Source organism: Martes martes (genome assembly GCF_963455335.1).
Source record: "Martes martes genome assembly, chromosome: 6".
Taxonomy (NCBI): domain Eukaryota; kingdom Metazoa; phylum Chordata; class Mammalia; order Carnivora; family Mustelidae; genus Martes; species Martes martes.
In genome coordinates, this window is record NC_137893.1 from 144,418,105 (window position 1) to 144,438,562 (window position 20,458).

At 53.4% G+C, this 20,458-nt stretch overlaps 2 protein-coding genes across 10 annotated transcripts in view; one reads left to right on the top strand and one right to left on the bottom strand.

Moving 5' to 3' along the window:
* MRS2 (magnesium transporter MRS2) overlaps positions 1 to 2,020 on the top strand; it is a 39,267-nt gene extending 37,247 nt beyond the window's left edge. Inside the window, exon 11 of the mRNA XM_080805405.1 lies at positions 62 to 2,020. Coding sequence (XP_080661531.1) covers positions 62 to 172 — 111 coding nt within the window. The 3' untranslated portion in view covers positions 173 to 2,020. The remainder of the gene's footprint in view (positions 1 to 61) is intronic.
* The window catches only part of GPLD1 (glycosylphosphatidylinositol specific phospholipase D1), a 64,254-nt gene that overhangs the window by 9,539 nt on the left and 34,257 nt on the right, over positions 1 to 20,458 (bottom strand). For 4 of the 9 annotated variants that reach the window (XM_080805395.1, XM_080805394.1, XM_080805397.1 and 1 more), the window contains exons 12-26: positions 20,099 to 20,222; positions 18,020 to 18,159; positions 16,410 to 16,596; positions 13,811 to 13,921; positions 12,549 to 12,623; positions 12,294 to 12,450; positions 12,019 to 12,153; positions 11,670 to 11,811; positions 10,852 to 10,957; positions 10,675 to 10,768; positions 7,786 to 7,962; positions 7,240 to 7,400; positions 5,857 to 5,883; positions 5,712 to 5,762; positions 3,957 to 4,091 (exon numbers count right to left, since the gene is read on the bottom strand). In XM_080805395.1, coding sequence (XP_080661521.1) covers positions 4,005 to 4,091; positions 5,712 to 5,762; positions 5,857 to 5,883; positions 7,240 to 7,400; positions 7,786 to 7,962; positions 10,675 to 10,768; positions 10,852 to 10,957; positions 11,670 to 11,811; positions 12,019 to 12,153; positions 12,294 to 12,450; positions 12,549 to 12,623; positions 13,811 to 13,921; positions 16,410 to 16,596; positions 18,020 to 18,159; positions 20,099 to 20,222 — 1,774 coding nt within the window. In that variant the 3' untranslated portion in view covers positions 3,957 to 4,004. Of the gene's footprint in view, positions 1 to 651; positions 1,803 to 2,010; positions 4,092 to 5,711; positions 5,763 to 5,856; positions 5,884 to 7,239; positions 7,401 to 7,785; positions 7,963 to 10,674; positions 10,769 to 10,851; positions 10,958 to 11,669; positions 11,812 to 12,018; positions 12,154 to 12,293; positions 12,451 to 12,548; positions 12,624 to 13,810; positions 13,922 to 16,409; positions 16,597 to 18,019; positions 18,160 to 20,098; positions 20,223 to 20,458 lie in introns of those variants that run through there. The other 5 variants (XM_080805401.1, XM_080805400.1, XM_080805398.1 and 2 more) reach the window with 4 other exon arrangements.

The following is a 20,458-nucleotide window of genomic DNA, read 5'->3' on the forward strand; positions in this document are numbered from 1 at the left end:
TTGTGGCATTTCTTTTAACACAGACACAAACTAAAACGAGTCATTGTTCTGCTTTATTTAGATGGCCTCTTTACCCAAGAAGTCCCTTCAGGCGGACAAAAGGATGGAAATGAAGCACAGCTTCAGGCCGGACGGGCTAGGCTCAGGCAAGAGTGTCCTGACAAACCGCTAGAGACATTAGCCCAGGAGAGACTGGGTTACTTTTCGTGGTAGTCACAGCAAGCTTCTGGTACTCTTTCATTATTTTCTTTTATAGAGTCAGAGACTTGAACAAAATCACTAAAATTACAATGTCTGATGATAAAGATACCATGGCACTCCGTAATGCTAGAACTCCTGCATTTTCAAAATTGAGGAAAGAAGCAAAGGATATGCTTTGTAAAAGGCCAAAATTCTATTTCCCACAACCTTAAAATGCTGTTTTTATAGATGTGATGTGAGAATAGATTGTTGTGTAGATTTTCTGATTTATATGTGTCTCAGGGCCAAGCAAAGCCTGAAAACCTGACAAGCCCACAGTGACGAGCTCGGGTAGCAGAAGTTCTTTCTAAGGGGATCATGTTCTTGGGAGCTTCCTGACCCTCAGGTGACTGGAAAGGCAGGAAAAAATACATATTAACCCTAAAACAAACTCTGGAAGCTTGTGCTTTAAACCAATCTTTAACATACTTTATTTTCTTGTCTTTTTTATATAAGACAAATAAAAAGGAAATGATTAACTGGAATCCATTTAAGCTGATATTAAATCAGTATTTTATTCTCTTGACCCCTGAAACGGTTTTTCTCTGCTTGGCTATAGTGGAAGCCTTTGGAAGTGATGTTGAAACTGTTTGTTTTGTTACTGTTTTTTAGGTCTTCAGTAGAGGGAGTAGAGTAGATGGCTGAGTAGATGGAGGTGCCCCTTAGCCACCCCCACCCCCAAAAAAGAAAGTGTATGGAGCCCAGTTAATCTGTATGCCTATGCCTCAGAGCTTGACCGGGGGCGGGGGGGGGGGGTCCTAAAACCAGAAGGTAGGTCAGCTTCAGAGTGGCCAGAGCTGCTCTGCTATGACAGACGTTTAATAGTTGTAAAGCCCGTGTGCTGACAGTGTGGGGGTCACCTGACGCCGTAATAGGATGGCACAGGAGGAGGTTTGGGAGTCCATTCACCGAGTGGTTTGGTGAAGGAGGATAAAAATGCTGTTCTAGTAGCTGATCTGAGAGAAAACAAAGTAGTTTCCCTGCTCCCCTGTGTGGTTAGAAGAAGCCACTAGAAGCTGGCGGATATGATGGCCCAGGCTGGGTTGGTGTCAACAGGGAGTGGCCCCCTTGGCACCTCCCCATGGGTCAGGGGCATGCTTTGAGGTGTGGGTGTCGGAATGTGGCTGTCTCTCTCTCTAGCATCACAGATGTGTGTGATGACTTTCAAAACAAAGTATCTTTGATGGTCTTCTGAGTCCATGGGCCACTGTCACACCTCAGAGCACTGCTGCTGTTCTTGATCTTAGAGAATCACTGTACATAGCTTAGAAATAGGACTTCACTGTGATGGGAAAAATTAAAAGCCCAAGAGGCTTGACTCCAGTCAGGCACAGAAATAGAATTTTGGCCTTTTTCCTTTTGGTGTGACTTAGTTTGTGGACTTGAGTAAAATTTTGTTTTCAGGAGTCCTGTTTCCTCAATCAAAGGGAAACGTAACTACCTCTTAAGTCTGTTGCAGAGAAGTGACTGGTGGTTTATAAAGTTCTTGAAGGTGATTAGATCAAGGAGGATTTCAAATTGTCAGATCGTTCTGCTTTGTGGATAGCAGGATGCTTCTTTACCTACAAAGTTAGGCGATTTTAAACTTTGACTTAACAATGATTGAGCATAAATGTTTTGTTACGTGAGTGAGCAGGCAGTCTTATCCCCTGTTTAACAAGGTTAAGGAATGAGATTCTTAATAGACTGTTTTTGGAAGGCCTCTAAGGAAATGTGGCAGAAGACAGCACAGACTGTGAGAAATAACCACTAAATAAAAAGCTGTTGGTCTCGTTATTCCAGGAGTTGTACATAGCTTTATTTTTGGAGCTACAATATTTAATACGCTTTAATCTCAGGATTTACTTTCCCTATGGAGGTGGTCTGAGGGATGGTATGTGGACAGGGCATTTGGAGATCTGAGCTCATTGCCAGACTTACTCCAGATCCCTATAGGCATGAAACCATTTTGATCTTAAAGCAAGTTTTGTAATAGAAAAATTGCAAATACGTACATGGGTTTTGATATCTTTGAAATAAAGGTCATGGAGTTAAGTGCAGATTTGTGTTAATGAGACTAAGACCCTACAAGGTATTTCTGTGTTTGCTATTAACCATTTCAGAATCTGTTTAGAACTACAGTTAATACTTAGAGTGAAAACGTAACCCACCTATGGGGATAATGCATCAGACTCTACAGGCTGGCGTGTACGTCTCTGCCATCCAGGTTGACCTTCAGGATTAGGAATACCACTTCACACTTTTGAGTATGGGATTACGAGGGTTAAGTATCCTGTATAAAATCCTATGTGAGAACCTGGTTTGGTCTAGTGTGTTTAGACACTGAGAAAAATGTCCATCCGTGGGTAGATGATGGTCAGCACAGGCCCTCGCTCTCAGCTAAGGCAGCAGACCCTTGCTCCAGCCGTGGCGTGTGAGAGAACACAGACCTCGGAGGGAGACAGCCAGCACGCACAGACTTCTCAACGCGGAAGTGAATCTAGTTAAGGAATTCTGGCCCCTAAAAGTAAACTTCAACTAAACAGTTATTTCACACGAGTTGAGCTACCACTCGTTGTTACCCAAATGAAACCAAATGGTGTCTCTGCGCCTTGTGCTGCTCCCTAGGGACGTAGCGGCTAGCACCTGTCCGTAGGAAGGTCATCCCGAGGGGCTCTCTGGTATATGCCCGTTGTTCCCCCTCTTCCCTGCCCTTACGCTCAGTGTTAACTCACGGAGCGTTGCCTTGATTTCTACTTTGACTCCTCAGCTGGATTCCTGTCTTTGAACCAGTCTCAATGCTGCCTCTAGGGAAGTTAAAAAGGGATCTTGTCCTCAGTTACTTTTCTCTACTGTTAGTGCCAGGAGGAAAAATGGTTCTTCCCTGATGGCTACAGGGTCCCTAAGAACGCCTTCCCCCCTCCAGCGTCCCCACCTGCAGGCCTGGCCGATGTACACTCCACCAGTAACCAGTCAGCCCCGGAACCGAGGAAGCCAAGACACGCTTCTCTCTGCTCGCTCTCGCGCGGTGGCCGCCACCCGGAGCTCTATGGGGCGAGTTTTGTGGGCACGGCTTGTGCCAGCCCAGTGCGACGAGGGCATCTCTTGGGAGGACACAGAACCAGTGGAGTCACTGGGTTCAGCTGTTAGAACAAGCACTTCTACAAAAGCAGGTGAGGGCACTAACGGGAGGTTTTAGTTTTGTATTAGTCGTTCACTCTGTGAAACCCTGGAAATGCCACAGTTCTCATAAGGACCCACTCGCTTCCAGCAGGTGACTGGAGTGGCGAGGCTCTCCCACACCCCCTACTCCTCACCGGACCGTTGCTCTGCCCATTCTGTACTGTATACTGTGCTTTCTGTTCCACTTTGATTGGAATGAGTCACCAACTTTAAAAGGACATTTTAGGAGAAACTGTGACAGATTTTCCTAAGAGCTAACTAAGTACAGAGAAGCCTTTCTAGGCATCAGAAGGACCTAGGTGTTGTGTGGAAGAGAGGAGGGGTCGTACAGCAGGGCCGAGGCCAGGCCAGAAGCTGGGAGTAAGTCTCGGTACAGGGGAAGCAAGGGAGGAAACCTGGGAAGGGACACGAGGGAGCAGTGTATCTGTCGTCGTTCTGTCGTCGTTCACTGTGTCGTAGTCCCACCTATGCCTGTCTCCACTCCAGGAGCCCCACCTCTAGCAGGATCCGCCCGGCTCCCCTGGAGGTGCCCCTTTGTCCACCAGAACGCTCACCCTGGCGAGGACTCGGCCCAGAGAGGGGACGCAGAGGTGGTGAGGTCTTTACTCGAGGCCGAGGCTGTAGACGTGCAGGGCCCCGGAGAGTCGGGCTCCCAAAGAGCTCCTCCCAGCGGCCACGACGACTTGGTTCTGTAGAGGACACGAACAGTATTGTTCATCACGCCCGTGAAGTCCCTGCCCGAGTCCAGGCACCCTGCTGTGCTCCGGTGGCACAGAGATGGGGACATGGGGTAAGTGACATGAGGGTTCAGAAATGTGGACTGAGTCCTGACTCCAGCCCGTCGCTAACCGGCTCACTCCGGGAGGTCAGTGAGCGGCCGCGCTCCTCCTCCTCAGACTGTCCACGTCCACTCCTCAGCGGAACTGGACTCGGGGCTTCACGCCACAATCCCAGGTAGGCGGGCGAACTAATTGGAATGTCCACTTCGGTGAACTATACTGACAAAGGCGAACTTGCAGTGTTAATCAGCAAAGAATCAACTGCCAGTTACTTACAATCTACAGCACCCCTCGCAGCTGGTGTAAGTCATGGCGGATGTATAATTCAAGGGTTCTTGGTAATATCTTTTTGGAAAATGAATTTTAAGTGTAAGCCAAGCTTACGATGTAATCTGTCACCAGACCTTTTGAGGATCCTCCCATAAATTTAGTAATCCATGGTTTTTTGCTCTGGATAACCCTACCTTTTGCTCCTCAGGCTTGCCTAGAAATGGAGTCAGGCAAGGGCCACTTGAACTGTGGGCCACCAGAGGGCAGTGTCCCCCCAGCGCCAGAACGCCGGGGCCAGGTGTGCCCCAGCTAGTCCTGTCCGCACTCCTCTTTAGCCCTTAGTCCTGTCCTGATGGGCATTTTCCTCTACTTCCCGTGCATGTAGACGGTGTGCTTCCTCAAAGGTAGGGGCTTTGTCTCTGTTCTAAAGTAACTGAATGGATGGGTTCAGTGGTCTAGCTGTAGAGTTGAAGATAAAACCCTTTCACTACTGTGTCCATTACAATCAAAGTGTGCATACCCTCTGCTTAGCAATCTTCCAAAAGTAGCAGCAGGGACATTTGCACAGTTATATAGCTGTGCAAGAGTGCTCACGATAGTAAATAAATTGGAAATAATGGAGAAATAACAGTAAATATCTGGGAAAAGTGAACGGAACAAGACAGTGCATTGGGACAGTCCCCTGCAGCCAGCAAGCAGCTGGCTCTGCCTGTGTCCATCGGGGAGGGAGCTCGATGCACAGGAGCCCGTGAACATGAGGCATGACCAGTGGAAGAGTGCGCGTGCACACTGTGGGCCCCAAGAGGCCTACAGGGACTCAGCAGTCTGGAAGGAAACACTAACAGTGGTCGGCGGACGTGGCGAGGGTTTGCCCACGCTCCCCTGAAGGCCCAAGTCAGTATTCGAATATGAGGCTTCGCGGGACAGCAGCCGCCACAGACGTGTGTGGCCATGGCCCAAGGAGACTACGGACACTGAAATTTAAACTTCATATAAATTTCATGTGTCATGAAATACCCTTTTTTTCCCAACCATCTAAACGAATCTTTTTTAGTTCACGAGCCATACAAAACTTGAGGCGGCCCACAGGCTGGAATTCGCTAGGTCCTGCCCTCGGGGATGAAACCAGGAAAGCAATGGGACGGTGTGTGGAGGTTCCTTTTGTGTGTGTGTGTTTCAGACAAAAGCTGAACAATGAAATGAGATCATCCCACCCCAGCCTTAGCACGTAAACAGCAGGAGCGCCGTCTTCACACTCACCTTGTCTTTAGACCTCACGGTGACCACAGAGCTCCCGAACCTTGAACTTGCCTGTAAAATAGGAAAAAACACCGGATTTTATCAGTTTAAAATAAGGGAAAGAGCACTTCCGTGGTTTTCCTTCATTCCTGCAGGAAGTACTTACCTCAGGAGAAACCAGTACGTATTGGGCCTGAAAGGAAAGGGGGAGAAGGGGACTGGTTACGGTCCGTGTGGGGTTAACTGACGCCCCACACGCACCCTTCTGCACTCTAGAGGAGCCCGGGTGCTGCCCTCAGACACCAGAAAGTCACCTTACAGGAACTTAGCACAAAAGTAGATGTAGTCACATATATCCTCATTTATAATTCACTTACAAATCCATTTACAATATAATTCCCATTGTATCTTTTTTATAACAGTGGAATGAAATGGACTAAGGGACTAATAACAGCTACTGATGTTTACATAAATGGTGGCTTCTCCGCAGATAAAACCGTAGGCAGCCAGGAAAGGTACCGTAGGAGAGTGAAGCAGGCATAAAAAAGCCAGGTGAGAGAAAATCACGTTACAAAATTATGTACAGCAGCTCACTTAGTAAAATATACCCACACACAGTGTAATGACGAAGAGTGCATTTTTCTGGTGCAGGTCCCTGTCCTTTCACTTCTGAGCACTGGGACCTAGAGCACCTTCCTCTCGGAGCTGCGGTGTCTTCCTCGGGCATAGTGCCAACTTACCAGCTTTGGTGTGGGTCAGAGAGGGGGCCGGGGAGGGAGGGAGAGCTGTGCAGTGCTCAGCATAGTGCTAGGCACAGAGTAAATGCACAGTAAGCGGTAGCCATTGAGGTCAGGAAAAAATACCAGAAGGATACACATCGAAAGGTTAATTATTTCTGTAGAGTGCAATTCTAGGTAGATGATTTTTGAATTTTTAAAAAAATTTTATGCCCTATTTTCTACAATTTTACAATAAATTTTAATTTTGCAACTAAATAACAATGGGTGTTTTATGCTCAGGGAACTTAAGGAAACCCACCTGAGAAAAGGAATAAAAGCAGTGAAACGGGCACCTGGGTGGCTCAGCAGTTAAGCATCTGCCTTTGGCTAAGGTCATGATCCCAGGGTCCTGGGATCGAGCCCCACATCAGGCTTCCCGCTCAGCAGGGAGTCTGCTTCTCCCTCTGCCGCTGCCCTCTCTCTCTGCACTCTCTCAAATAAAAATCTTTTTAAAAAGACAGTGAAATGGAAATAAGAGTGGGCGTTTTAATGAGTGCAGCGGCCCGGGCCTGTTTTCCTCTGCTGTGGGCTCCCACCCAGTGGTGGCAGACTGTGACCAGAACCAGTGGGACACCACGTCAGCTAGACTTGAGCCACAGGGACAAACACTGCAAACCTGCCAGAAGGCAGGGCCACTTGGCCTACAGAAACAGACACGTGATTGTGTCCTGACCGCCGACAGTCCCGGTAAAAACTCTAGGATCTGCAGTGGACACGACTATGAGGCATCGTGGGCACCCGCCTTTCCCAGCACGGCATGAACGCCTTACCTTTTCTTCAGGACACGGAGCCGTCCATGATTTGCATTTGCCTGTCATGTCACCAGAGGTGATGTCTTTGCCATTATATACATAAACGCGGCCATCTTCTCCCCCCATCAGTCCAGAGGTGACATCTGTTATCCTCAGGGGGGCTGCCATGATGATTTCATCTGCAAGCAAGAGAAACCAGAAGCAGGTATGTCCCCCTCACTGTCGTCCTTTCCACTGCCCCTGCTGGATCCTGGCCCAGCCTCCCACAAGTCTGATTAGTGCATCCTTCACCGGGTCTACCCTGCTCTCATCCCCGCCCAGCAAAGGCTTGCTTTCCTAGTTTATCCTCCATCGGTGACAACGGATGTGGGTGGCTCTCATGTTACCGCCTTCAAGAAGTCCAGCTCCCTTGGCTCTGGTCCTGCCGGACTCAAAACGGTTGTAAAGGCCGTCGGGCCACTGGGCTGTCCGTGATGAGGGCAGAGGCTACACGATCCAGTTAGGGGACTGGTCAGCTGAGCAAAGGGATTCGATTCTGAGCCAGAGGCCCTGTTCCTTTCCCACCTAAGCCATCGCCATCCAGGTCACTCAAGTGCAGAGCTCCACCAAATCGAGAGAAGCGGCGGTCCCCGCTGAAGGTGCTGAGCAGAGAAGGCTGGACGTCGGGGGTCAGCTCGTACATCCGAGTGGTTCCGCCTTGGTGCAAGGTCACGGTCAGGAATGCCATTCTGGACACCTCATCTGAAACAAACCAGGGCACACTGTCTGCTGCCATCCCAGGATGAAGAGAAGACACAGCACCGAATGCAGACCGAGTCTTGCTTCAGCCTCCCGTACTCCGGCGACACGATGGCGCGGGACCGCACAGGACGGGCATCTGTAGCGGGAAGGTGCAGCCGGCTGGGACACGGAGGCCCAAGCGAGAGCCCCGCTCAGGGCTCCCCCGCCTGACAGCTCGGACCCACACGAGCGTCTTAGTTCTAACACTAGGTCCCCACATTCCTTTCAGTGACCTCATACCTTCGCAAAACTGGGATTTGGGGATTATAATAAAATGCAGGTACCATGAGAAAATCCACGTGGATTGAAAATGAGGGTGGAAGTGCCTGATCTGACTCCGGGTGTGAGAACAGGTGCGGTGCCCCAAGGAGCCACGTTGTCGGGACACACATTCAGCCTGTGCAGAACAGTCACCCCAGGCCCCATACTCGGCTTAACACTCTGCAGTCACCAACGTGAAAATCTGATGAATCTTGCAACAGAGGGGCCCTGGGTGGCTCAGTCAGTAAAGTGTCTGCCTTCTGTTCGGGTCCCGCTGCCAGGGTCCCGGGTTGGAGCCTCGCATCAGGCTCCCTGCTCAGCGGGGAGTCTGCTCCCGCTCCTCCCCACTCGTGCTCTCTGCCGCTCTAGCTCGCTCTCTAAAAATATTAGAAAAATTAAAAAGGCAACCACCTTGGATGTGAAAGCTTCAGGGTACTTGTCTATGTAAAGCTCAGAACTGACTGGACCTGTTTCTTGAGGGGAAAATTTTTTTTTTTCAACAGAGGGTTCTGCATTTTTGTTTTGTACCAGGACCCACAAATTATGGGGTAAAATCTAAGCAAAGTGCAAGTAAAATAGGAAAATCTGAATAAGATTTGAGTGTTGGATTGTATCAGTGTCAAGAGCCTGGTTGTGACATGTGGTTTGCGAGTATTATCTTGAGGAAAACTGGATAAAATGGGACATGGATCTCTCTATGATTTCTTACTACTGCATGTGCATGAGAATGGTCTTGAAACGGTTGATCTGGGGACACTTGGGGGGCTCAGCTGGACAAGCAGCCAACTTTTGGGTTCCTCTCAGGTAGAGATCTCCGGGTACCGAGGTTGAGCCCCACACCTGGCTCTGTGCTCAGTGGGGTTGTCCCTTTCTCTCATAAATAAAAATAAATATGATTAATTTGTATATAATACAGAGCTCTAAATTAATCTTTATTTCATATAGTATTCTGGAACAGGAAAATACTAAGACAGGAAAAACATTAAAACAAATTCTGCACAGCACTGCAGTGAAAAGAGAAGTGAAGCAAATAAAACCACTAACAGGTGTTGCAAGAGTTTGGAAATCACCAGCTAGTCTCTGTGAAAGGGGGAGAAACCCCAACTACTCCAAGGCTAAGTCAGCAAGTTTCCGGGGTTACAGTGCTGTGTCCTTAATCATGCAATGAGAAAATCTCGACATTCTGGGGTGGCTGGCCGGCTCCGGCCCCAGAGCACACACCCCTTGACCTCTGGAGTCGTCAGTTCAAGCCCCACGCTGGGTGTGGAGCCTCGTTAAAATGAAAGAAAGAAGAGAAAAGAAAAATCTAGCCATTCCTATACTAGCCAATCCACTCTGCTTATTATTCTAATGTTGTGTGACACAAAAACCTTCCTGAAAAATAACTTGACAATATGTAAGAAGAGCCTTACTGGTAGACCCTCCAGCCCAGGAGTTCTTCCTCCAGGAATCTATGTTAAAAACCATTCAGGAGGCAGAGTTTTCTGTACATCGATGTTTGAGAGACACCTTATTCACAGTAGTGAAAAGTTGGGAGCAGCCTGAATTTCCAGCAACAGGATGGTGGTAAAAGTTGACATGTGCACATGGGAACAAATGTGATCGGTATCGAAAACCACACTGTAGAATCTGAGTACCATCAGGACACGCTCAGGGCATACAATTTAAAAATTAGGTGTAAAAACTTAAGTTCATACTGTGTGTGTGTGTGTGTGTGTTTAAATATTTGGAGAAGGGGCGATTTCTAGCTATGTCTTTGTATTTTCACAAATTTCTACAATAAGCATGATTCACTTTCATCATCTTCAAGGGAGTAGGTTTTGTTTTGTTTTTAAGATTTTACTTATTGAGAGAGTGAGCAAGCATGAGCAGAGGGAGAGAGAGAAGGAGGGAGCACGGAGCCTGATGCAGGACCCGATCCCAGGACCCCGGGATCATCACTTGAGCCCAAAGGCAGATGCTGAACCCACTGAGCCACCCAGGGGCCTGAAGGGAGTAAGTTTTTGTTGGCTTCTTGAAACTCTTTCCCATAAAGTAAATAAGATAATGGCTTGTTAACATATGTCCTTAGAAAACCTAGTCTTGGTGAACTGACTTAAACAGGATTGTCTGAGCCTCCATCTCGTTCTAAGCTCAGCGGGACAGGAGACAAAAACACAGTAGGTGACTCTCATGAGGGATTTTCAACAACTCTTTGAGGTGCATTATAATTAGCATTTTGCAGATGATGATACTAATGTTCAGGGAGGTTAAGTAACCTCCCCCAGGAGGTTCTCATAACCGCCAGGTTATGAGAAAAGGAAATATTCGCAATCATGTCTGTCTGGCTCCAGACGTCACAACATTCCCCCCACAGGACAGGGTCAGGGAGGCCCCTGACTGAAACGCAGCCAAGTCTCGTGTGTGACCTACCACGCGTCGGGGCTCCAACCAGCAACACTTGTTTCCGGGTCCCGTTCACCAGCACGTGGCCACTGGACAGGGAGGCCCCCAGCTTCTCCATGGCCTGTGAAGGGCAGTCAGTCAATACCGTGCGGCCCCAAAGACTGCAGGGCGCCCCGTCTCCTGCGGAGGGAGCGGCGGCCGTACCTTGTCTCCGGAGATGGTAAACGAGCTTTGGCAATTTGGGGGCATAAAGCCGTACACCCGTCCGAGGCTCTGTTTCTCGGCGTGAGCGCGGAACTGGGGGGCCAGGCTGGAACGAAGCACAGAAGGGCGGCGGGGGAGCTGGCCACGTCTTCCGGCCCCAGCAAAGACGAGCTCCCCCTGCCCGGCCCCGGGATCCTCGGCGGGGCCTCGGCGCGGGCTGTCCGGGATCCCAGTACGAAGACCCTGCACGCGAGGCTCGCCGCCCTGAGAGCGGCCCCACGGAGAGCGGCCACAGGGAGGCCCGCGGCCACGCGCTCAGTCTCGTTCCGCCAGAGCCCACGTGTTGGATCCTGACCCCACACTTCAGAATACGCGTATCTGGAGATCGGGTTTTCAAAGAGGCAGTTGTTACGCTGGGGTCCCTGGGGTGGGGCCCTAATCCAATGGGACTGGTGTCCTCGTAAGAACAGAGAGACACCAAAGACGGGCACAGGAGAAGGCAGCGGCCGGCAAGGCGAGGAGAGAGGTCTCCGAGACCACCACCACCGACGTCAACCTCGGATCCCTGGTCTCCAGAACTGGGAGAAAACACGTTCCTGCGGCTTCTGCCACCAAGTCACGGGAGCCCAGGCGGACCCTTCCTCCTCCTTCCTCCTCCCTCCTCCTCCCTCCTTCCAAGCTCACGTTTCAGCTTCTAAGGAGAAGGCTCCTGCTGCACAGCCGTAGCTGTTTCTCCTGCGGGGGGGGGGGGGGGGGACTCGGCCCCTCTGCCCCGTACCCCATGCAGCAGCAGGCACGGGCCCCCCAGGAGCGCTCACCCACTGGTGTTCGTCCAGGTCGGGCTCCCCACCAGCAGCACGCTTCTGTTGCTCACGCGGAGCCCGTGGAGCGCGTAGCCGAGCCAGGAGAAGTCCGCCTCGCCCCGCACCGTCCAGTTGGCCGCCTCCACGCCCAGCTCTTCTACAGAGACAACCAGCCTTTTACCTTACGTGGCAGGGGCGGGCAGGGTCTGCCAGAGCTCCTGCGTACCCCCGGCTGCTCCCAGGGGGCCCCAGTGTCAGACATGGAGCCCGCGCTTCATAGGAGAAGAACGTTTCTGGAGCCCACGTCTGGGGGGTAGAGGCTGCGATACAAAGGGAGCCCCCGCGCCACAGGTCGGGGCCTCACTGGGATGCCTTCCGTGGAAAGCCTCTGCCAACAACCTGCTGGCCCCCTCTGCATCTGGACCTGGACGTCGGACCCCTTTTTGTCTAGCCAGGGACTGTCTCCTGGATGATAAAGGTACGCGCTCTCGCCTCTTAGCTGCAAGAGGAAGCGCAATCAGAAAATTCAGATGAAATGAGTGGAAGGAGGAAGAAAGGACAGAAGCCCCGGGCACGAGGGCAGACCCGAGCAGGGAGGTCTCCGGCCCTCCCTCCCCGCCCCACTCCTGCAAGCACTACCTTTGTGGCTCCAGCCGGGGTCGGAATAAAACGCAGCCACCATGCCCTTCTGTTTCCCTCCGCCCGGCGCGAAAGGGGAGCCCATGACCAGATCGGGCTCGCCGTCTCCGTTCAGGTCTGCGGCCACGAGCGTCCAGCCCAGGTTACAGTACGTGTCCTGCGGGGGAAGCCGGAGAGCACGTCCCGCTCAGAGGCGGACGGCCAGAGGCGGCAAGGTCTGGCCCGCAGGCCCTGGCCGCGAGGGGGTCCCCGTACCTGGCAGGAGATGGTGACGTTGGGGCCGGAAGACATTCCTCCTCGTCTGGAGCCGAAGTAGACGTACACCGCACCCTAGGCAAAGGCAAGCCATGGGGCGGTCAGAGGCGGGGCTGGTGACCTGGGAAACTCAGGTCACTGCAGAAGAGACAGGGTGATGAGAACCTAAGTCCCCTTGAGTCCCCACGGCCAGGGCTCAGCAACAGACAGAAACTGGTCCTGTGTGTGTGCCGCTGGGCTGAGTAGTTTTTACAGCTGCCACTTGCATCAGCATTGAAGTCCCCAATGCTGCAACGGTCACTCCTGTCCTTGCCCGCCGTGCACACTTGCTCAGTGCGCCGGCTGGACAACCGCTTGCCTCCCTGCACGAGGCCTTCCCTGACCCGGCCCACGATTCCTCGGAACACGCCGTGTGGCCAGCATCCACGGCCGAAGTAAGTGCACGTCAGGCTCTGTCCCAAACCAGCTCCAGCCTTCAAACCTGCCGGCCTCTGTCCTCACTCAGGAAGCTTTTATGTTCCACCACGAGCCAAGGGCGGAGAAGACCATGATAAATAAGACACACTCTGTCCTCCCGAAAAGCAGCCCATGGACAGTGACACCACGGTGTGGAAGGTACTAGAGTAGGGGTGGAGGCTGCAGTGTGGGGACAGTCAAGTGTGGCCTAGACCAGAGGCTGGTGACAGCGGGTGCCGTGTTGCTCCTAAAGGAAAAAGGCAAGAAGACCCTCCAGGGGGAGGGATCCTCTGAGCCCTGTCCTCCAGTGAGGAGGCCTGCGGGCCCAGAGACGACAGATGGCTCACAGTCTAGGAGCACAGAGTGAGGACACAGGCACAAAGCAAGCTTGTGGCAGGCAGAGAGTGATGAAGGGCCTCTGACTTTTGGGGTCACACAGGGTGCTGAAGCCGATGCCCTGCCTCTCGTCTCGTCACAGAGATGAGAGCCCGTGCTGCAGGGACCAGGGAGGCCACCGCGCTGCTGTGATGACAGGGGGCTCTCGAGGGCCTGGAACCCCCGTCCCCTCACTACCATTCAGTAGCGTGTGGGGGAGGGAAAGGAGTACACTTTCTGGGGTCATCAGGAAACGCAGGAGACCAAGTGGAGGCCAGGGAGGCAGGAACTAGGCGCTGCCAGGCAACCCAAGGTCACGTCAAGGACCCCAACTAGGGGACCCGAGATCATCTCCCCACAAATGCCGGCCCGGGACGTCTGGCTGGCTGCCCCTCCCCGACGCCCCCCTCCCCCCACAGCGGCAGCCTTACCGTGTAGGCAAGCTTCTCGGAGCCCACCGATGGCGCGCCCACCGCCAGGTCCGGCACGCCGTCCTTGTTGAAGTCCAGCACGGCCAAGGCCGAGCCAAACCGACCTGAGGGCTGAAGGGGCACCAGTGACCGCTGGGCTGAGCCACAGCCTTCAGAAGAGCACGCGACTCCCTGGGAGTCCAGGGTCCCGGGCACCCGACCTGGAAGCCGAGGGCCGAGGGCCAAGTCCGCAGCGACTGGAACACATCTGCACCCCGCCTGCTGGGTGGCTCGGCCCCAACAAGGTTTCGGGCAGATTTGTCTGCTTGGAGGGGAAGACAAGGTGCCAGAAAAAAAAAAGGGTCCATTCTCACAAGTTCTAGGTTTTTCGAAAATGGTCCCCCACGAAGGGCCAGACTCCCTTTGGAAAGTATCCAAAATGAGAACCTCATACACCAGCAACCACGGCTACCACGCGAGGAGCACTCGGACCGTTCTAGAGCCGCCCCGTGCATCGCGGGGGCCACCAGCTAGACGTGGCCGGATTAGCTGAAGTCACGTTAAACCAACAACTCAGCTCTTCGGTTGCAGTGGGTGCATTTTGGGTCCTCAAAGCCCCTGCAGCCCACGGCCCTCCCACGGGACGGCACAGCCGCAGAGCGGTCCCGTCTGCGCAGAGAATTCTGTGGACGCCGCGCGCGGCCCAACCCGCACGGGGGCGGGTCTGTTTATTATCCCCGCTTTGCGGTGACAGATGGGAAACCTAGCCTGGTCGGGGACCCTTTCCTTCCGAGGTGGGTTTTCTCCGGCTTCCATCTCCTGCTCTCTAAAATCGGCCTCGACCGAAAGCCACTCACTGGGTCCTCCTGATCTTTCACGACGGAGAGAACAATGAGCGGTCTTGCACAAGTGGAGGTCTGCCCGCACGCACGCACACGCCCCAGAACCCGCACCAGTCACGGATTGGCCCGTCGTGCCACACCTGTGTGCGATGGCCTCTACGGAGACCGTCCTCTCCTGCGAGGTGGGAACCTGATAAACCAGAAAGGGCTGCTCCGGCCACAAGGCAAGGAGGGGCGCCGGCCGGCTGAGGCCAGCCTCGCTTCATCATCGCCAGCTGCACCCCAAGGCCTCCCCTGGGTTAACCCATCATTCCTCGACAGGCGCAGGATCTCCTCCATCGGGGCCACAGCCAGGCTGAGGGCAGGGCTCTACCCCTGGCCCACGCCTTTAGCTGGCCACCGGCCACCAGCCACGTTACCCACGGTCCTTGGGAGGAGAGACCACAGAGCTGCCTCCTTCCTGGTCCCCGTCTGAGGGAGCGGATCACCCTCACTCCCGGTCTGCAGGAGCCCAGAGGATTAGGTTTTACCCAACAGTCTGACAGGGGCTTGGCTTTGTGCAGAAGGAGCAGGGGCGCCTGGGGACTCAGTCGGTTGAGTGTCTGCCTTTAGCTCAGGTCATGGTCCCAGGGTCCTAGGATGGAGCCTCACACTGGGCTCACTGTTCGGCCGGGAGCCTGCTTCTCCCGCTGCCTGCTGCTACCCCTGCTTGTGTGTGCTGGCTCGCTCGCTCTCTCTAGTAAATAAAAATCTTAAAAAAAAAAAAAAAAAAGGTAAGGAATGGGTAGACTGGAATGGGTAGACTTGTTTTGGAATGTTCTCATGTGGTGGCAGAAGATTCCAGAAAACACTGCCTCTCCGGGACTGTGGAACCTCACGCGTGGCCAGCCAGCGGAGGCCCGCCTGTCGGACTCAGGGCTCCCCCGGCCAGTCGGTAACCCCGTACCTTCGGTGGGTCGACGCCTGTGCACGCAGGTCGTCTAGCTTTGTCCTCCCAGCGTTAACTCCACAGCAAAAGCTTTAGCAGTTTCCCCGCAGCAGAACCACCCTCCGACCCGCAGCCCAGCGTCCCGTGCCCGGCTGCTTGCTCCCGGGACACGCCGTCCCACCGAGGCCCCCGCGCTCGCCTGTCACCCGTCGCAAGGCGCCCGCCCTCCCTCCTGCCCTCGTGAGGACTAACGCCAGTCACTCCGGAGGAAACCCTCCCAGGTCCGTGGTGCGCCGGGAGGCCCTGGCCCCGACCCCACGCCCAGCATCTCTCCCACGGTCGCTGTGGGGTTTTCACCACTTGAAACCGAGGAATGAAATGGGAGCAACGTCTGGGGTTTGGGCAGGAGCCACGCACCCGTGTCGGTTTCCTAATTCTGACACGTTGCCACCAAGGTTACGTAAGCCGTTACCTTAGGGGAAATTGGGGGGAGGGCGTTTGGGAACTCTGTACTGTCTTTAGGGCTTTTCTGTGGATCTTACATTCTTACAAAATAAAAACTCATATATAAAAAAAGGGAGGCTTAAAAAAAACTCGGGAGAGGGTTATAGCCCCAAGACATCCCATCCTGACGGGCAACTCAGGGCAGCCCTGAATGAAGGGCAGGTGTGTTTCGGGCAGGTAGGGACCTGCGTCCCGGTGAGGACAGGAGGAGGCTCTTAAACAGGACAGGTGGCCACAGAGGGAGGCCACCAGCACGGCTGCTCCTGTCATCCTCGGCACTGGCTGTTTGCTCTGAGGAGTGTGGTGCATGGACATGAGAGAGGGGACTCGGGGACGGAGGCCTCACCTGGAAACCCTCCAGGGTCACGTGGGCCTCCCTGTCGAGATCCAGGTCGATGGGGGGCAGCCCCAGCTCGTTGCCGTAGAGGAGGTACACGCGGCCGACCTGGGGGTGGCCGGGGCGGCTGTAGCCGGGGGCGCCCACCACCAGGTCCCCGTGCCCGTCCTGGTTGAGGTCAGCCGAGGTCAGTGCCCTGGGGGAGGGAGAGAGAGGCCCGCCCCGTGTCTGCGGAGAGCCATGCTCCCCGCAGACGGCCGCCTGCTTCTCTCTAGAGCCCACGGCTGGAACTCCCCCTTGTTGAATTTTTCACCCCGCGTGACCGTGGAGAACAACCCTTCTGCGGCTCTCTTGTCTGTGGGATTGGGTCCTGCTCACCATGAAACCCAACAGCAGCAACACTGGACACGTGAAGGGCTCTGGGCGTTTCTGAACCTTATGACCCGAGCCGGGGGGAAAGCATCTTCACGAAGCATCACGTTCTGCGCAAACCCAGCGCTGCCATGCACGACCCCGGGCTCACAGGGGGACAGACAGGAAGTCCGCACCCGGCCGACGGCCCCGGCTGCTTTCAGGCAGCGCAGGAAACAAACGGAAGAGAAAGGAGCCCGAGACCCACGTGCGTTAAGCCCCCCGTGGTACTGCTACCACGGCTGCCCCGGGTTCCTTGTACTGTGAAGAGATGAAATGCTGAACGGATTTCGTGGATGTTTCTAAGTGCGGGTTGATGACCTACCAGTTAGAGAGCAAAGGTTCAAATGTCTTTGTTGGGGCAGCCGGAAGGACCAGAAATCACATACTTACTCTAGTTCTTATGGCCTCAGAAGCAACCAGACATAAAAGAGGAAAGTCGTTTCTAAAGGGGTTACCACCTGGTGAGAGGGACCAGACTGTTCCCCGGCTCCCGGGGCTGGACACTGGGGAGGGACCTCTGCACACCCCCACCCAGGCCCCGCTGGAGACCGTCTTCGGCTGTGTCAGGAAGAAGAGCCACCATGCACGGGGACCGGCCAGTAAACACAGCATCCACCTGCCATCGCCTATGCTGGGGCTGAAGGCGTCAGGGGCCCAAAAAAGATGGCCTGTCAGCAAACTGCTCCAAGGGAAACGATGTCATTTCAACCTAAGAAGTGTGGCTGTAAAAATAGGTTTCCCCAAAACCTCCATATCCTTGGGCTCCGTTTGGGTTGATTGTGAAAATCTGAGAACTCCCCAACGTTCCACTTCTACAATTATTAAGGGGGGTGTGCTAGGCTTTTGTCACATGAAGCGATGCTACCTGATCACCGTACTAGCGGCTTATCCGCTTCTGGTGTCGTGACATTCCCCAAAGTCTGTAACATCACGTCTTTTAGAACGTCGAAGCTTTGCGATCGTTCTGTGACACTGCATCACGGTAATTATTCAGTAAAGAGAAAGTTCCTTGCACTTAAACCCATCCTGACCCACTTTAAGGACGCAGTTTCATCTTAAAGTAACTTGGCCACTATGTTATGTTTTTGTTGAGGAGTTGACTGGAATATAAGGCGCCAACAGGTGCCACCGAAGCCATCTGTCAAATGACTGAGTGAACTTCGTACCGACAGCAGCTTTCAGGAGTGAGAGAAACTCATACCTACCAGCCGAGTCTTGTGTAGGGAAAAGACGGGAAGTAAGATGCCAAGGGACTGGACACATGCTTGTACGACTGCTGGGAGCTGCCCGTGAACATCGTCCGAATGTTCCTCTCCAAAGCCTGGTACATAAAAGTAAGGGAATCCTGGAAACACAAAAACATTACAGATAAAAGACACGTGGCATCATCCACAAAACTATGATTTCCCATCAAAAGTATTGGACTCTCTAAAGGAAACCCATTTGGACAAGAGCTAAAAAATAAAGCCTTGATTCCTATCACGAAGTAAGATCCCGGATGCCTGGGTGGCTCAGTGGGTTAAGTGTCTGCCTTTGGCTCAAGTCATGATCTCAGGGTCCTGGGATCAAGCCCCGAATCGGGCTCCCTGCTCGGCGGGAAGTCTGCTTCCCCTCTGCCTGCCTCTCCCGCTGCTTGTGCTCGCTTGCTCTCATGCTCTCTAACAAATAATTAAATATTTTAAAAAAAATCAATCTCTTGGGATGAGCAGTTAGGGAGGAAATCATGACCCCCTGTGCTGGGAGGGTGGGCGGTTATGGCCCTCACAGCCACGCCAGCACAGTAACGGAAAGCGAGCTGGGCCTTTACCTGGACCAAAGTCAGGAGAGTCCATAGGAACCCGCAGAACATAATCAGATCAATGTAATGAATCAAAATGGCTTAAACGTTCATTTCATCTAGAACTAGTGCTGCCCCCACCCTCATGTCCCCTGTGCCCGGCTTGCTCGTCCAGGAAGCATTTATGCAGCTCCTACTGTGTGCCAGGTGCTAGGACAGGCCTGGCCCACAGAAAGCCCCTCTCCTGCAGGACTCCCCCTTTCACGGAGGACACAGATCCAAGGAACTACAGGACAACACGGTAAGTGCTATATGGTAGGGCCCCAGGTCACGACGGGCTACAGAACGCACAGAGCCCGTGCAAGATGAAAACGCGGAGCCCCAGGCTCAGAAGTTATTAAGAATTTTTTCTGAAGATTTCATGTATTTATTTGAGAGAGAGAGAGTGTGAGCAGGGAGGGGTGGGAGGGAGGAAGGGTCGGAGGCAGACCCCACCCTGAGTGCAGAGCCCCGTGCGGGGCTCGATCCCACGAGGGGAAGACTATGACCTGAGTCCAAACCCAGAGTCTGACGCTCAGCTGACTGAGCCTCCCAGGCGCTGCCAAGTTATTAAGGAATTTAAGACAGCAAGAGCATTGACCCAAGTGTGGGGCCCTTCTCAGGGCGATGACGGCCCCATACGACGGTGCACCCACACAGCAGGCCTTCCCCGGGCCGGACCAACTCCCAGAGGCCCCAGTGAGACGGTGTCACATGACCCTTCTCCAGACGTTAAGAGCCTTCACAATCCTACGCCTGCTTCCCTTCCCAGACCTCTCCCACCTGCCACCTTGTATCCCTGTCTTGTTTTCCAGGCAAACAAGTCTGCTCGTACATCCAAATATCCCCAAACTTCCCCAAGAGAAACACGCTCACTGATGAAATACTACCTACTATTCAGGGCCTAATGCAAATGCCACCTCTGCCGTGAAGCCTTCTCTGATTGACCGCAAAGCTGTTAAGCTTTATCTTACAGGCAAAGGACTCCCCACCCATGTGTTACTGGCATTCTATTCACATATGATTATTTGTGTATGTATCACCCCAGTTAGACAGATTTGCTAAAGGTCAGAGTCCATTTCTCTTTCACCTGAAACCCCCAGTCGAGTGTCTGACTCTTAAACGGTGACAGCATGGCCAGATTTCACCCGCAGCATCCCCCGTGGGGGCTCTGCACAGTCCGCCTACCATGCTGCTGACACAGTTGGCCTAAGGACAAAGCAGGACTGGCCCGGGTGCCCCAGGGCCACCTCAGGCTCCACCGGCCTCGCCCAAGGCCATGGAGGTCCAGACCCACATCTCAGAACATCTCTGGAAAAAACCCAGACTTGGCAGCCAAGGACTTTTGTGACCTGACTTGGGCACAGGCGACTCTCAGTGAACGAGAAGAACCAGTGAGTCTCCAGGACGAGATCCCGGGGGCAGCGTGTCCCTCTCACCCCATGCCCCGGACACAGAAGATTCTTACCGAGGTCCACGAATCCACGCTAAAGAACACGCCTCTTCTGGTGTGGTTGATATTTTTCCTGACATCTTTACTTAGGGATGCAGTCAAATTCCTATGGAAATCATTTTTCTGTACTCGTGAGCTTCTGAAAAGCGAGAACAAACAAAATGGGTCAGGCTGAAGAACGGCAGGCCCCCAGCGATGGGGCTGAAGGTTACATCAAGTCGATCGCAGCTCAGAGACCGTACGTTCAAGCACCTGGGAGTTCAAAGAGAAACACCTTCATGGGACATCGCATGGAGTTTCAGTCCAGTGTTCCCAAGGTGTAAAAGCCTGTCCTTACTGAAAATACTTCCCAGAGCCCCAGAGTCCTATTGCATG